Below are 17,102 nucleotides of genomic sequence, written 5' to 3'. Positions count from 1 at the left end.
CCTTTTGTTATTGAAATTCTGCAAATTTTCAACAATGGGAAGCAATAGACTGTACTAGCTAGGAACTTGGATTCTAGCATCAAACAGACCTGGTTTGAATCCAGGCTTAACGGAATATTGAATCGGTGGACCAGGACAAGATATTAATTTTCTCTAAATTCATTTTCTCACCTGTGAAATAGAAATGACAATAACATTCTTCTTATAGGTTGTGAAGATTAAATAGGGCAATGCATAAAAATGTGTAGCACTTAGAAATGTCCAACAAATCTCTTTTCACTAATACTACTATCATCATCCGCATCTTTGTCTATGTAACTTATGACCAAATATTTTATTGCCCACCTTTATTTCTTTCCTGAAGAGGACTCCCTGTCAGAGAAGGGTACATTTTAAGAAGAGTCAGCTGTGCATGGGTAAGGATTGGCTATTCAGAGAGTGGAGGAGAGAGGGAAAGACAGAGAGAAATATCTATGTGAGAGAAACACATTGATTGGTTGCCTCTTGCATGAGCCCCGACCAGGGGCCCAGGCCAGGAAGGAGCCTGCAACTGGAGGAGCCTCCATTTGTGGAATGGAGATATTAATGTCTTTATTAAAAGATTGTTATGAGAATGAATTTGGATCCTGAATGAAACCATGTACATAAATAGCAGAAGAACACATAGTAAGTGCTCAATAAATATGAAATTGAAGTTGTATTGCCTGAAAGATCATGCCCATCAGAGTCTCTGTCTCCTCACCAGTAGGAGGCCCTATGACTCAAGCGTCCGTCCCCCCCCCCGGCCCCCCCCCCCTCCCATTTGATTGTGAAGGCTAATCTCATCTCCTGGAGGTAGAACTCCAAAGAATTTCAGAAACTCTAAACTAGTGTGTCAGGCTATCTATAGCAGTGATTCCAAATTTTAATGCAAAGAACAGGGTGTAGTTTAAAATGCAAATTCCTACAGATCTCAGCTATATTAAAACTTTGAGAAATACCTTCTCTCTCTCTCTCTCTCTCTCTCTCTCTCTCTCTCTCTCTCTCTCTCTCTCTCTCTCTCTCTCTCTCTCTCTCTCTCTTTCACACACACACACACACACACACACACACACACACACACTCGAGTTAGGCAACTGTACTAATTGAATTTGACTTAATTTTGAGCTTGTCAAATATTGAGTAATAGAGTAATACACACACACACACACAAAGCTGAGGGTAAAAATAGACAACATTAATCTTTAATTTTTAAAATAATATTTAATTTTCTCTGAATTATTTATTTTCACACTCTGAAATGGCCTATATGCCAAATGGAGGGTGAAATGGTCTATATCATGACATACAAAGTTCTATTAAAGCTGGTGATTTCCAAGAGGAGGAAATACAAGTTTTCCTAGAAAAAGCAGTTTGGAGTAATCTCAGGATCAGAATTCAATGAATATGTCTAGGAACCAAGCCCAAACTCCAGATACTGAAGATGTGAAGACTAGAAGGGAGGAAAGGAAATCAGCACGAGTTTATGCTAATTCTAGATGCTTGTAAAACCCTGCAGGGAGTTCTCAGGGAGCGCTCCTTGGGGATCTTGCAGAGATGTGTGTGCCTCATATCAGAAACAGGAAGCACGTACCTGGGCCCAGTGTAGCATGTTCTGAACAGATGTTCCTGCTGGACTCTGTGCCAAATAAACATCCAAGCGACTCTGTAAAGAGATTATGTCTCATTTAAAGGCTCATAATATAATCACACCACAAGTAAATTTGAATATCTTTTCTCTGTTTTTCTTTTAGGCATAAACATATAGCATACCCTCTGAAGACTCATTAACCAAAGAAGCACATCTTTTAGAACTTTTCCTTCCCTTAGCTCTGTTCTTCTGTCCCGAGCAGTGTCTCAGAGCCCACAGAGGGCATCCCACACTAGTCAAGGACAAAAGGTAATACACCTTTTCTTACCAGTTTCACCCAGGACAGGTTTAAGATGACAAGAAGTTATTGACCTTCTTTTTCACCCAATGTCATGTCCCAAAAGACATTCTGAGAAAGTTGTTCATTGTAAGACAGTGAGAGCAAATCTGAATGTTGCCTTTGTCACCTGATCTTTAAAATGTGGTAATATTCTGCAGGGCTCTTTGAAAATTTGTGGAGCATAATCCATCCAATATTTTAACCTCCATTAACTTTTAAATTTATTCTGAATTTTAAAAACCCTTGATTTTTTTTTATAATTTCAGTTGCATTTTTTTAGTATACAAAAAGAATTATTTTCCACCAAAGTTAACATCAGAAACACCTTGGAGCTAAAAATAAAATAAAATAAAATAAAATAAATAAATAAAACTACTTATGAGTTACCCAAATCTAGAATCAATATTAAAATATCTAAGAATGAGTTCTGGACATGTGTATTTTTCCAAGTTCTATAAATGCTCAATGTAGGTATTTCTGGTTATACTGTACTAAAATAAACATTCTTGTAGGCATTGTGATATTCCATAGTCCAGTCCCCAACACTGAGGGGAAAAAGGCATTCTTACTATATAAATATACAATAAAGACCCCCCCCCCAATTTATGTTTAACTGTGTTATTTTGTGAAGTCATTCTTTAGCAAACTCTCAAACCATGTTGAGAGGGTGCTTTTGAAATGATCTCTATTGAGTTTGCTTAAAGGTCTTTTTACTCATCTTTACCTACATGAAATGCTCCCATCTTAAGTGATAGGAAGCATTCTTAGATTCCCTAAGAATGTGAAAAGGCAGTGCCTAAGGCATGTTTTGCATAAATAATCTTTCATTAGTCTTGCTTGAAAGCAAGGAAAGTGTCAATCAGAGCTTTCCACTGACAGAGGGATACAGTCTCTGGGCAGAAATTGTGACATAGGTGGAAATCAACTTCAGCTTTGTTTCAGACATATCTCCGCCCTGGCTGGGGGATAAATCGTAACTTCCTCTCTTTCCCTTTCCCACTCTCTGGGTCAGCTAATGTTAACTAAACAAAGGAAAGGATCTCAGTTAATTTGGAAAGGCCTGGACAAGAACTCTAACATCTATTCCTCTCAATATCCTTTAAACAGTGAATGTATAGCTTTCATTGAAGAGCCACCCCTTTTTCCCTTTGGGTTAAAGAAGGGGCTCACAAAATGGCCATTTCCTCATCACTTATGAAAGTAGGAAATTGATTTAAAAAATAGAGATTCCTAAAATTCTACTTCAGTAGGTCAGAGATAGGGTTCAAGCACAGCAAGATAAATTTCAAAACCATAGCCATAGTCAGAGTGAAGGACTTTTCAATGTGGTGCTTTGGCCACTAGCAAGAGTTGATGAGAATTTTCAGCAAAAAATCTTATTCTCAAATCCTCCTACAAAAGCAGGTGGACTTAAGCTTTGGTGGGAAACCATGAACATACCGTATTTTTCGGACCATAAGACGCTCTGGACCATAAGACGCACCAGTTTTTAGAGAAGGGAAATGAAGAAAAAGAGATTCTGAAACAAATAGTGTCCTAAAATATTTTATGTGCATTAAAACCCAACATCACAGTCATAAACACATGTAATCAACCCTGTAAAGTAAACAGCAGCATTTAGAACCATTTTAGAGCCGGGCAAGCACACAGAGACCACACAGAGCCGGGCAAGTAAAAAAACTTTTTTTTTAAAGTATATGTGTAGGCTATATTTGGACCATAAGACTCAGGGACTTTTTCCCCCCACTTCTGGGGGGAAAAAAGTGCGTCTTATGGTCCGAAAAATACGGTAATTACATTTCCAGAGACAAAAAAGTAGACCTTAAGTGTAGTTTGTATGCAATTTAGAATGAAACCTCCTAACTGCTATTTAACAAAACAATTTCTTTCCCAATCCAAGTATTTACACGTACCATGTTTAAGTTTTTTGGATCAAATCCACAAAAAGAAAATAGGAAGTTGCTGCAAATACGATGAAATAGCTTCCGGTTGCACACTTTGGTGGCAATGAATTGTTCAAGTAATGTATGAGGAGAGAACATCTTGTCACCAAATAACACCTGCAGGTTCAATTTAAGACACAATCAAATTTCATAGATGTGCATGTTAAGAGTGGAAAATGAGTGGTAATTCAGATAAGGACTGGACAGAAGATGACATCTGCTTAGTATGTATAACTCAGTGAAACTGGGAGTTCTGTTAAATTTTGTCCTTGTTCTCCCAACTCACCTCTTTTCCCAAGATCCTTTATTTGGAGTGTTTTTGTAAAGCCCCCTAAGAAACTAGTCTCCAAAGAACAAACACTGTTAAGGCTTTGGAGTAAGGGATACTTTGGTTTGATTTTGGACTCTGTCTCATATACCTCAGGAAAGTATTTACTTATTATTACCCTGAAATTTCTCAACTATAAAATGGAAACTTAATATGCCCTAAGTAGGACTGCTGTGAAGATAATAGGTCATTTTTAAAAGGCACCTCGTGCGTTTTCTAGAACCCAGTAAACATTCCAAATACAATGTTATTATTATATTTAGTGACTGACACAGACTTAAAAAATTATTCCTTACAGAATCTTTTAATGAACTCTAGAGACAAAAACTGAACCCAAAGAAATGAACCTCTACTAGTGGAATTTCAAGCAATATTACAAGTAAGTTTAATTTATCTTTTGTACTTTAAGAATCCTTGACATTAAAACAAATTAATAACTAAACTCCTTTCATATAAGTACAATCTTGCCTTTTTAAAAATAATAACTAATTTTATAATCTTAGGATAATAAACTAGATATAAGGCTGAAAATTTTTCTTTTTATTCTTAAAATTTTTGGAAACATCTATTTATAGTAAAAAAACAAAACAAACAAACAAACAAACAAACACACTTGTCATCTCTCTCTCCTGCAATCCTTCATTAACTGGCAATTATGACTAAGGACAAAAATAACTAGCATTTACTTTTATTGCATGAATATCTACAATGTCCTATACTATCTTTGGTAAACTAGATCTAGTAAATTCCTACTGGTTATAATTTGTTAAATTCTGAGCTTAAAAAAATAGTTACCTTATACAGTTAAAGGCAGTTAAAGGTAATCTTCATTCAATGGAATATCTTATAGTTCATGGAATATTAATGAAGTATATGATATGTCATGACTTAATATAAACCTTTGTGCCCGAGAGAGAGACAGAGAGAGAGAGAGAGAGAGAGAGAGAGAGAGAGAGAGAGAGAGAGAGAGAGAGAGAGAGAGAGAGAGAGAGAGAAGGAATAAGGAAAGAAGAGAGAGGCTACAATATGTTAAACTCATTGAAATTATACTTTTTTAGGTCTGGCAAACAATAATTAACCATTGCATAAATTATCTAATTTATCATGGCCTCTATTCACTTTATCCTAATCAGTAGGTTAATCCACTTAACAAAATGTAACTCTTCCTATGTAACTGTCTACATGGTAATTTAATAACAGTAATATCTTTTAATAGAATGTTGACATCTATGTTTTCAAATGTGATAACCTAAATAGAGCTCCACAGGAATAAGTTAATTAAAGTAGAAGGCAGGATCTGATTTTACTCAGTGGACATTTTTGTTTTTCATTTATCATTATCTTTGTCATCCACACTTGGCAGAAAATTCATGTAAAAAAAAAACAAACAAAAACCCAGCCAATTCAGAGAGTAATCAACCATGAAAATACGATTGAAAAAAAGAGGTTATATCTATTATAAGGGGTCCTTGTTCTTTGTTCTGACAGTTGACTTTCCTAAAGACAGAATGAAATAGCACTGACTTGACTCCACTTCTGTGTCCATGCATGAATGACTCAGCTAAACTACCACACATTTACCCAAGAATAAATAATTGCTCTTTTAACCTAAAAGAGAGGGTAATAAGGCAGACTAACTAGCCATAAGTCATCCACTTGGAGAGTGGTAAACATGCTTACTTGTCTGTGTAATTCCAAGCATGTTTGTCACGGTATAGAATTATGCTTCTTCTTTTGGTAACTGAGTGAGAATTAGAAAAAGCCTCTCCCCTTTTATCCTGCACACATGGCCCCATGCTGGCCAAGCAGAACATAGACTGGATTCAATAGCTGAGCTCCATAGTAGCTACATACTGAATTAGATAGCCTGTTTGGGTGCATAAGGATCCAAGACTGACTTCTTCAGGTTGTTATGGAAAATAAAAACATATAAAAAGAGCACTGACCATGGATGGTCTGATCAGATCTGGATTCAAATTCTGGTTCTGTCATCCATTCGCTAGGTGATTTGGGACAGAATGCATAGCCTCTCTGAGTCTCAAGTTCTTCTTTTAAGAAATGGAGGCAATATTAATAATCCTTATTGTAGATAATATGTAAAAAAGCAAAGGGTCAAGCAAGCTACAATTTAGAGAAAAGAGAATTGGGAATTAGTGGGTCACATGTGGTAACTCCTCTATTGGAGTTAAAGCTCTTTCAGGGCAACCTGTCTAAAACTACAAAACTGATCAAGCCACTTCTCCCCTTAACATACTTCATTGGCTTCCCATTACCAACAGAACAAAAATCTAAACTCCGCAACATGACACAACTGCTCTCCATGTACTGTCCCCTACTGTCCCTTAGTCAGGACTACCACAACTCTACCATGCACCCTAATTTCCAGTCCTATCAATCAGCTAAATGTATCTTTATAGACATAGCCATTTTCTGATGCTATGCTTTTGAAATAGTAGCTCCTAGATATATTTTCACATAATTGAATTGAACTGCACTACACCGCTGGTATATCAAAAGATGTGAAAGGCTGAAGAAGAGTTGTACAAATTGAGAAAAATAGGAAGAGCCCACATCTCAAAATATCTCTTAAGTGTGTGGAAATACTAAAGTAAATTAGCAAGCTGTTTACCCAGCATAGCGCCCAGTCTAGGCTGAATCTCTATCGAACAAGAGGGATATGTGAGCATTTTCCATGTTGCTTAGTGGTTTTTCTGCTATTGTGCTTCTGAATTGTGTAAGTATAGAATTGACTCACCATAGGTTAATTTGCTTATTATTATTATTATATATTTTTTACCAACCAAAAATCCCTGGCTCCTATAAAAATTGTCTCAGCTTTATTTGCTTTAATTGAAATCACTGATTTCAATTATACACTGTGCTTACCTTTTGTCTCCTAGGGGAAATGCCATATTAATATGCAACAGGAAAACTCACCAACACACATCGACCAATTCTCCTTGATAAATGATAAGTTTAGTTAGCTGTCAGCTAGTAGAAAAATCTGGGGTCAAAGACCCCATCTGGCTTCATGACCTCAACCACTATTCTATACTGCCCTTCAAAACCCAGGGAGAAATTTCATCTACTAGAATGAAACAAATCAATTACTCAATTCAGCATTTGCTTTATCTGCAATTGAGGAATGACATGCATGAGAGAGAAGACATTGATGAAGATAATAGGGTAGAATGGCATCAGAGTGAGCTCCCTGAACTCTATTACTAAAATTGTACATAATCAGTAAGCTTACATGGATACCGCCAACACCTATTATATAGTTTCAGGGATTTGTAAAATGTTATTTGGTTTCCTTCCATTGAAATCAGTGGGAACAGAGCTAGTTTTTGTTCTATAGGTTTAAACTCAGGGAAGTCACATACCTTGACTGCTTCTCTGGAAAGATTTGTTAATTTTCTCATAGGACTGTGGGTGTATTTCACTGTAATGACTGGAGCCAATGCAAAAAATATTTTAATCCTTTTAGCCAGCTCTGGATTTGTAGAGAATGCTATGAAAGCTGAAAGAAAAGAAGACACTAGTTTATAACAATTCTTAATTTATTTTAAATGATAGCAGAAGTATTCAATATTATATTAACAATAACAACAAAACAAATACAAAATAACTCAGAGTAAACACCATTTATAAGAAGGATTTTCTAACTTTCTCAAGAATGGAATTGGCTAATTCAGAATAAAGTGAATTCTGTCCCTGGAGAGGACAAGAGTTGCAGAGAGGGTTCAAATATCCCTTGTGGGGCATGTCTAGGTAATCTCCTCGGACTATTCCTGCTCAACCATAGTCTTTAGTATCAGACAAACTAAGCCATAATTTTGGCTTCCCATTCACCAGAAGACTTGGGTACGTTATCTACCCTGTATAAGTCTCAGTTTTCTTAATCTGTAAATGTGGAAAATAGAATCCTCATAGAATGATTCTTTTGACGGTTAAAATACATACATATTATTTGGCAGTATCACCATTAGAAAGGATCTCTATATTCAGCCATTTGTAAAATCTAGATGATAAAAAAACTACATGTCTGTAGTTTTTAATGAGGGAATGTATGTCAAATGCGTAGTATAGAACAGGCATATAAAGACCTGCTTTATACTAGAAACCTAATTAGGATTAAGATATAGAAAAGAGACAGGGGGAAAGGCTGTTGGCATTGTTGAGGTCTGTAGCTGAATGGGGAGCAGTGAAAGGAGTGAAGTGTCTCATGGCTTTGAGGCATGGCCCCATCCACATCCAGCCTAGCCCAGTGCACCCTAGGAAGTGAAAGGCACACTAACTGTGGCATATAATCACTGGGATTTGTAATTTTCTGCTTTCCTTTTGGTGTTTTCACTAGACTATGAGATCTTTAAAGGAAAGATGTACACCATATTTATTTCTAACCCAGTGTCTGGAAATGGTTTGTTGTGCACAAAATTGAATAGTTATCTCATAATAAATATGGTTATGTATTATGAGAGAATGACAAATAATTCTTCTGGCATAATTATGAATTTATGTAGATTTAGTCCACGCGGAAAAGAAATCACTGCTGTGGTCCTTGTTTCATTTAATCTTCAAAAATCAGCCAGAGGAAATGGTTTCCCACTCAAGTCCCCAAGCTAGAGAAACAGAGGGAATAAATCCTGCCCCCTTCCATAAATATGGAAGAAGATCCTCTGACATGCTCAGATCACACCTGCCCCAAACACACCGATAGTAGTGCCTTGGGAGTGGCCCACATAGAAGAGTCGCTCCTGTCCAGTTTTCTCTACAATAAAATCAATCGTGGCTGGAAGATCATATTTAGCCATTTCATCCAAACTGCAAAAGAAGAAAACAACATTGGAAAAACATATCTGATTGTTAGGCCTGCAAAACCGAACACACTCACTGCAGACATTAGCTTGTCTTAAATATATAAGACTAGAGTCAATATATGATATTATGGGTCTCTGTGACTTTTGAGGATGTCACCTTGATTGCATTAAGAAACTGGAATCAGAAAAATCTGATTTGCAAAGGTCTACAGAGGCTTTTCCTAAAAGGACAGTCATTTTTCACTTAATTCTACAGCAGGTTTACCAAACTCCCTTAAAAAGAGCAATGACCCAGAATAAAGCAAACTGTTTTTTGCAGACCTCAGCCAAGAAACACTGAGGCAGGAAAGACTGGTGGTAATCTGAGTATTTATCAATCACCTCAGGTGCTTTTTTCCAGGTGTGATGTTGGGAAAACACTCATGTAGGAAACCATCATGTTATTTGCAATAGTTCAATGACACGACTGCACTGGGTGTGGGATTAGGAAATGCAAAATCACTTCCAGGTATATGGCAGGAATGAGGCCAAGGGAAAAGCAGCTTTAATGACCTTCAAGGCATGGTTCTTAGCTCTTATGCAAATACAGGGTTTGATCCTATGACCAACACCTGACCAAGGTCAGGTTTTAGCACGGTCTGCCTGATGGAGGGCAGAGTTCTTTCACTTATTGGAGACTAAACATTTGAGTGTCTGGTTCACAAGCTTTTCAACTAAAACCTTATTTCTGGTGCCATTTCTCAACAAATTCCTCTTTAATAAGAGCACTATATCAACTTCTTTTGGGGTCCATGTGGACAAAGTCATAGACTTGGAATAAACCTTTCTAAAGCTGACCTTTGTGTTTTGATTTTTTTGCGTATATGTTTTGCATACACATGTGTACAGCAAGTGGTGTTTTAAGAACAAACATAAATGCAATAAAAAGGGCATTTTTTTTTTCAGAGCCTGTAAAGAGAGTCTGGGTACAGGTGGAAATATTCATTTTCTTCTTGTGAATTCCATTGGATGCATTTGAACAGAAAGGGAAAAATCAAAGGGTGATCATTTGTATATAAATGACAAAATACATACTTTATTATATATATAAATATTCTTACCTGAAGGCCCAGAATTCTGGTGATTTTGGTGAGAATTTCAAGTGTTTTCTGGACCAGGTATTCCCCCGGCTGTTCCCCATCCACACATCATAACCAGTATCTGCTAGAAGGAAAGCCAAGCTGTTGTTGGGCAAGTTGCAAATCCAGTTACTGGCAGATGCAACTAAGCCATGTTGCAAATACACAACAGGCCTTGGATCTGCAAAACAGGCAACAAGAATTTCACGTCAACTTCCTCAGTGTCTATAAGAAAAGTCTCTTTTCTGCCTTCCTGAAGTATATGCAAGAAGAGATGAAATATGGTGCCAGGCAAACCTAGGTTCTAGTCCTTTCTGAACTACTTACTTGGATAAGTTATTTACCTTCTCTATGTATTATTTTTCTCTTTGTAAAATTTAGATTTTATATCATAATTTGTAATGTTTTGTAGGAGCTGGAGTCAGATTGTCCTGGTTCAAAATCTATTCTAGTATGTATTAACCTTTATGGTTAATTCAGTTTACTTATTTGCATAATGGATAATAATAAAACATTATTTCATAGTGTAGTCACAAGAATTAAATTAGAATTAAAATACATAAGACTGTCTGGCACAATAAATATTTGCTCTATTATTATTCATAATAATAATATTTTATTCCTCAAGGAGTATATGATAACTAAACTAACTTTTTCTCAAAATAATAACAAAAACCATAAAAATGCCATTTGTTGAACACCAGGCACTATGCTAGATTTTACAAACACAGCTTAATTTAATTTGCATTTTCACAAAGCAAAATTCAAGAACTTAAGTGAAATGTTATGCAATACAAAATTGTTAATTTGGTATAAAAGCCCTATGCATAATGTAGAATGGAAACAATTTGACTAAGAAACAGAAAAGAAAAAGAAGGAAGTTGGGAAATTGTGTTGAAAACTTAGAGAGGAGACAGAAGTGACCAGAATTATTTTGTCTTTTATAAATGCTTTGTGAAGGTCACGTTTGGTGCTGCACTAGTTTCCTGAGATTGGGTAGGCTAGAATGGACTCTCAGAGAGCCTTCAGCACTTGGAAGCAAGGCACTATACCCATTTATGCACCTTTTCAGAAAACAGAAAGAGGTGTTCCAAATTCTACTTAAAGTTAAGTACCATCAAATAGCAGTCTGTAGTCTCTTTCTGATCTGAGCCCTCAGGCAACTTTTCATTATAGAGACAGCTTTCTATTATATTGGGTCGGCAACTAAGTAATTGCGGGTTTCACACATATATGGCTTCAGTTGAATTTTTAGGTTTGCAGACGTAGTACAAATGTAAAACACATTTTGTTATTTGATAGTTGGCTCTTCAGCTGTTAATCAGTAAAAAAAGTTTTTTGATCTGTTTTGTAGTTTTCGTTTGGCGTTCGTTGAAAAATGGAAAATCAAAAGGAACATTTTCGTCATATTTTGCTTTTTTATTTCCGCAAAGGGAAAAACGCATCGCAAGCTCATAAAAAGTTATGTGCTGTTTATGGTGACGAAGCCTTAAAAGAACGGCAGTGTCAAAATTGGTTTGCCAAATTTCGTTCTGGTGATTTTTCACTCAAAGATGAAAAACGCTCTGGTCGTCCAGTTGAAGTTGATGACGCCCTAATCAAAGCAATAATCAATTCGGACTGTCACAGTACAACACGTGAGATTGCTGAGAAGCTTCATGTATCACAAACATGCATTGAAAATCACTTAAAACAACTTGGCTATGTTCAAAAACTCGATACATGGGTTCCTCACAAACTGAAAGAATCACAGTTAATGCAACGCATTAGCAGCTGCGATTTGTTAAAGAAACGTAATGAAAATGATCCATTTTTAAAACGACTGATAACTGGCTGTGAAAAATGGGTTGTTTACAACAATATCAAGCGGAAAAGATCGTGGAGCAGGCCAGGTGAACCAACTCAAACAACATCAAAAGCTGATATTCATCAAAAGAAGGTTTTGTTATCAGTTTGGTGGGATTACAAAGGAATTGTCTACTTTGAACTCTTACCACCCAACCGAACGATCAATTCTGATGTCTACATTGAACAACTAATGAAATTAAACAATGCAGTTGAAGAAAAGCGGCCCGAATTGACAAATCGAAAAGGTGTTGTATTCCATCATGACAATGCAAGGCCACACACATCTTTGGTCACTCGGCAAAAATTAATGGAGCTTGGTTGGGATGTTTTGCCACATCCACCATATAGTCCTGACCTTGCACCATCTGATTACTTTTTGTTTCGATCTTTACAAAACTCCTTGAATGGTAAAAATTTCAATAATGATGATGATGTCAAATCGTACCTGATTCAGTTTTTTGCTAATAAAAACCAGAAGTTTTTTGAACGTGGGATTATGATGCTGCCTGAAAGATGGCAAAAGGTCATTGATCAAAATGAGCAATACATTACAGAATAAAGTTATTTAGTTCCATGAAAAAATTGTCTTTGATTTTCTTTAAAAAATCCGCAATTACCTAGTTGCCGACCCAATATTTCATGCATTTTGGCAGCTACCTGGCAGAGGTCAGAAGATAAGTTTGTGGAAAGGAAGTCCTCATAAGTATTTATAAAGGAAACTTCTATTGGTAGGGAGTTTGTTATATAACAGGCCAGTGTGGCTCAACAGTTGAATGTCAACCCAGGAACAAAGAGGTCACAGGTTTAATTCCTGGTCAGGGCACATTGCCAGGTTGTGGGATCAATCCTCAGTAGGGGGTATGCAGGAGACCACTGATTGATGTTTCTATCTTTCTATCCCTCTCCTTTCCTCTCTTCCTAAATTTCAATAAAAACATAGTTTTTTAAAAATAGAGTTATTTGTCAGAGTGGATGGTTCTATTAAGTTAATATTATTCCACTTCAGATAGTCTCTTTAAATAATTAACTCTTCTATTATTAGGGAGCTTGTTATACAACACTCCAAAGAATAAATGGAGCTAAAAATCAGAAAAGAAAGTACAGAGTTATTGCCAAATGGACCCTCTTTTCTCTACAGATATCAACATATACTGCAGGGAGCTAGAAATGGCTCTTGCATGAAGTTCAAGTATAGAACTAATAGGGTCAGGTTTTCTTAAGAAAATAAAATCCACTGACTTGGGTGGAGGACTAATTCAACTGATATAATATCAATTAGAAAGCTATTGTACTAGTTGAAGCAATAGATGATAATGATGTATTAACCTACACTTGAGCGATACTGAAGTTGAGAGAAGTTTGCAAATCAGAAAGAAATTTAGAAGGCAAAATTAGTAGATCTTGGTGACTGGCTGTATACAGGAGGTAAGAGAGAAGAAAGGATCAAAATGACCTTTCAGTTTCTAGATTTAAGCTGGAAAGTAGTTATCTCTAGAGTAAGACCAATTTTTTTCTTTTTGTGCTTTCTAGGAAGGTGGATAAAGCGAAGAAGAAAAGGCTTAATAAACAATGTATAGGAAAATTCTGGGAAAATTCCAAATTTCCAGTGGTTGGCAAACTCATTAGTCAACAGAGCCAAATATCAACAGTACAACAATTGAAATTTTTTTCGAGAGCCAAATTTTTTAAACTTAAACTTGTAACGCCACTTCTTCAAAATAGACTTGCCCAGGCTGTATTATTTTATGGAAGAGCCACAGTCAAGGGGCCAAAGAGCCGCCTGTGGCTCGAGAGTCGCAGTTTGCAGACCACTGGGTTATACAAATGAAAGAGTAGTAGACGAGAAGGTGATGATTTTCATCTTTTGATGGGAAGGCACTCAGCTCTGTTTAGAACAAAAACTGCTTTGCTGCTATCAGCACTCGGAGGAATCTCTACTTTAGGCATTATTTCTTTCATAACAAAATAAACTGTACCTGTTCTCGGACATCCTCTCCCATGAGGTATCCTGTAAATTCCAAGGATATAGCCATCTTTTGTCACAACATCATAATTTTCATAAGGATAACCCCAGTAAGAAATAATTTGGCTCTGGAAAGAGGAAAAATATAAAGCTATTTATGTTGTGATCTCTTGATTTTTATACCTGCATTGCAACATAGTACTTTCAGCCACAGCCTACTCTTCCCCAATGTATTGAGACAGAATAAAGCAGGAAAATCAGGATAACTTGAGGAGAGTTTTACACTAGGGATGGATGCATGCAAAGCAAGGGTGAGGCAAGGTTGGGTGACTATACTTCCTGGGTTCTCCTGGCCTGATATTATTAATACACACAAGCTCATTCTCAAAATGTTTGGACAAAGAATTATGTGGTCATCTAATGAGGGAAACCACAGGTGATAGTGTAATATCTTAAGACTAGTAACGAGTGAGCTGCTACCTCCGTATTACCTTTAAAGAGATGAGAGGAAGTGGTTACCAGAATCGGAATGAGAGAGTCAGAGGGCCACATTGAGAGGAGCGGTGACCTCTAGCAGAGAGACAGCCTGCCTAAGGTGACCTCCAGGATGATAAGTCATCTGATTGCACTCTCCTCCTTCCTTCTGATCTGGGCAGGGTTTCCATTGTCTGAACTGATCTGAAAACTAAAGTTCAAGGGAGTTTGTTGTCCTAGTTATTCTTATAGGTCAGCCTCTTAGAGAAAACAATGTAAGAAAATACAGAGTGGCTCTAGAGGGGTAAACAAGAGATATACCAACCACAACAGTACAAGGATGAAAACTATTTATTATAGAGAAGATGGTTTGTATCCCCATTTTATTAATCTCAATAAATAGCCTTTCAGATAGAATTTTGGTGACACCTTGGTTCTCAAACTTAATTTATTCTGAAAGGCTGCTCTAGAAGCAATTTGCTCGAAAACAGAATAATTTTTCTCCATTAAAAAATGTAAATTGAATTAATCAGTTCCAGATGCCTAAATGGTTCCCTATTTTAACATTTCTTTTCTACAGTACATGTCTAATGTGCTGTATAATCTATAAATAAACACTGCTTTTCTTGACTTTATCGAACCAGCCCCTACTAGCCTTAAAGGAATCACTTTGAGTGGTCTGTCCAGGGTGTCTTGCATCATCTTTGCTTGTTCATATGTCACTGCTTCCAAAATGTGTCACTAGCTAACTGCTTCTCTCTTGTTTATCCAAATCAACAACATTGCCTGTGACCATCGCTTCTTTCACATCCTTAGCAACATTAGCACTCTTGATCACCTCTTTATGCTTTAAAACTGTGCTAATCTTCTATTTTGACAGAAACAAAAGTATTCTCTCCTTTGTTGCCTGAGAGGTGCTTTTTGTCATACTCAGGTATCTGCGTGAAAGGGTTGTCAGGTTGCTAATCAAAGTTGATCGGACAACCCAGACATTTTTTTCTGTGAACAACTTGGTCAAAAAATGAATTGTTCAAGATGAGAGACTTTCGAGAAATAAGGTTTGACTATATATCCTTTTTGGAGTTGAGAAAACTAATTTTTCAGAAGGTTAACAATCTCTCGGAGATTGTACAACTAGGAAACGATAAAGACAAAAATTAAAGCCAAAGTAAGTTTAGCGCCAAAGCAAGCCCTTAACACAAAATTAGGTATTATCCCATGTCAGGCACACATGTGTATACATATGGGGCCACATTAAATAGTAGTTGTAAGCTCAGACTCTAGAAACTAACAATATGACACTGAATTCCAATGCTTCCTCTTATTAGCTATGAAACTTTTGGAAAGTTACTTAACTTTTCTGTAACTATAAAATAAAGATAATAATAGTAACTCTTCACAAATTTGTTGTGAGGATCATACATAAAGAATGTAGAACAGTGCCTGGCACAAAGTAAGTGTTCTATAATGTTCATTATTCTTATTATCATTATAGAATAATTAAGAGCCAAAAAGCATTTAGACCAGGACAAGAAAATGTGTGTGAATATGGGAGGAAAGGAAAATTTGGATTAAGGACATATATTCATAACCTGTGAGTTCAGCAGTGTCATTAAGGGTACCTGCTAGATACATTATAAAGAGCAAAAAATATGAGACACTAATTTTAAAACTGATAGTTCCATCCTTAAAGTTCTAACATAAAGTGGTGTGGATAAAGACATCAGTAATATACAATTACATACAGAAATATGAAGTATCCCATTAGAATAAAGCCTACAGTAGACATTGGTTATTTGTCTTTTTTTGTGTGTGTGGGGGGGGTGGGGTTTTCCCCCAGCACTATTCCGCTCTATCACTCTATTCCATTCCATTCCATTTCACCTCTGCATGTTAAGGTACATCTGGTTAAAAACAACCAAAACCAATTCTGGCTTACTAAACTAAAAGAGTGCACTGATAGAGCTCACAAATTACAGATCTCTATAGAGTATCCTTGGAAGAACTCAAGGAAACTCTATAAAGATCACCAGTATGGGCTGATGTTCTCTAGTAAAAGGCACCAGCAGATGATAGATAGCTCAACCACCAGGAGAAAGAATATTACTCCCCAACTTGAATCAGATCTTTCAACCCTTAGGTTAGTTAGCTATGTAAGGAACAGGGGAGGAGGCACAGATTTAGGCAATTTAGAATTGCTGAAAACTAGATACGCACACCAGTTATAACTGAAATGATGATAACTTAGTAATTCTTTATCTTAGGTTTTTCCTTAATGAGTGACTTACAATATTCATACGAGCTTCAGGATTTGTGATGCTTCCTTTCTTGTGATAACCATATAGAGGTCCAAGAAGAAGCATCCAGCATGCTGCTGCTAGAAGCTGCCACATTTGGGGTCTGCCTGGGAATGGAAATGTCAATATTTTTGTCATCAGAAAGAATTCTAAGAGTGAAATTTGGTGTAATCTTCTATAACTCTACTGTGGGAGAGAGTAGAAACACAGTTCCAGTTGTGCTTAAACAAGTACTATACTTAATTATTCAAGACTTAACCCATGAAGAATCTAAAATGGTTGCAAAAAAAAAAAAAAAGAATCTAAAATGGTAACTTTTTCAGAAAGAAAGACAGAAGAAGGAAGAAAGGAAGAAACCAACA

At 36.5% G+C, this 17,102-nt stretch overlaps 1 protein-coding gene across 6 annotated transcripts in view; it reads right to left on the bottom strand.

Annotated features, from left to right (window-relative positions):
* The window catches only part of LIPK (lipase family member K), a 34,098-nt gene that overhangs the window by 3,611 nt on the left and 13,385 nt on the right, over positions 1–17,102 (bottom strand). For 3 of the 6 annotated variants that reach the window (XM_036438486.1, XM_036438484.1, XM_045581883.1), the window contains exons 2-8: positions 16,732–16,847; positions 13,983–14,097; positions 10,141–10,339; positions 8,935–9,044; positions 7,604–7,740; positions 3,863–4,009; positions 1,613–1,684 (exon numbers count right to left, since the gene is read on the bottom strand). In XM_036438486.1, the coding sequence (XP_036294379.1) occupies positions 1,613–1,684; positions 3,863–4,009; positions 7,604–7,740; positions 8,935–9,044; positions 10,141–10,339; positions 13,983–14,097; positions 16,732–16,836 (885 nt within the window). In that variant the 5' untranslated portion in view covers positions 16,837–16,847. Of the gene's footprint in view, positions 1–1,608; positions 1,685–3,862; positions 4,010–7,603; positions 7,741–8,934; positions 9,045–10,140; positions 10,340–13,982; positions 14,098–16,731; positions 16,848–17,102 lie in introns of all 6 variants that reach the window. The other 3 variants (XM_036438485.1, XM_036438488.1, XM_036438487.1) reach the window with 3 other exon arrangements.

This window comes from Pipistrellus kuhlii, unplaced genomic scaffold, assembly GCF_014108245.1.
Source record: "Pipistrellus kuhlii isolate mPipKuh1 unplaced genomic scaffold, mPipKuh1.p scaffold_m20_p_15, whole genome shotgun sequence".
Classification (NCBI taxonomy): Eukaryota; Metazoa; Chordata; class Mammalia; order Chiroptera; family Vespertilionidae; genus Pipistrellus; species Pipistrellus kuhlii.
The sequence above is the reverse complement of the archived record's forward strand: the minus strand, read 5'-3'. Positions and strand labels throughout refer to the sequence as shown.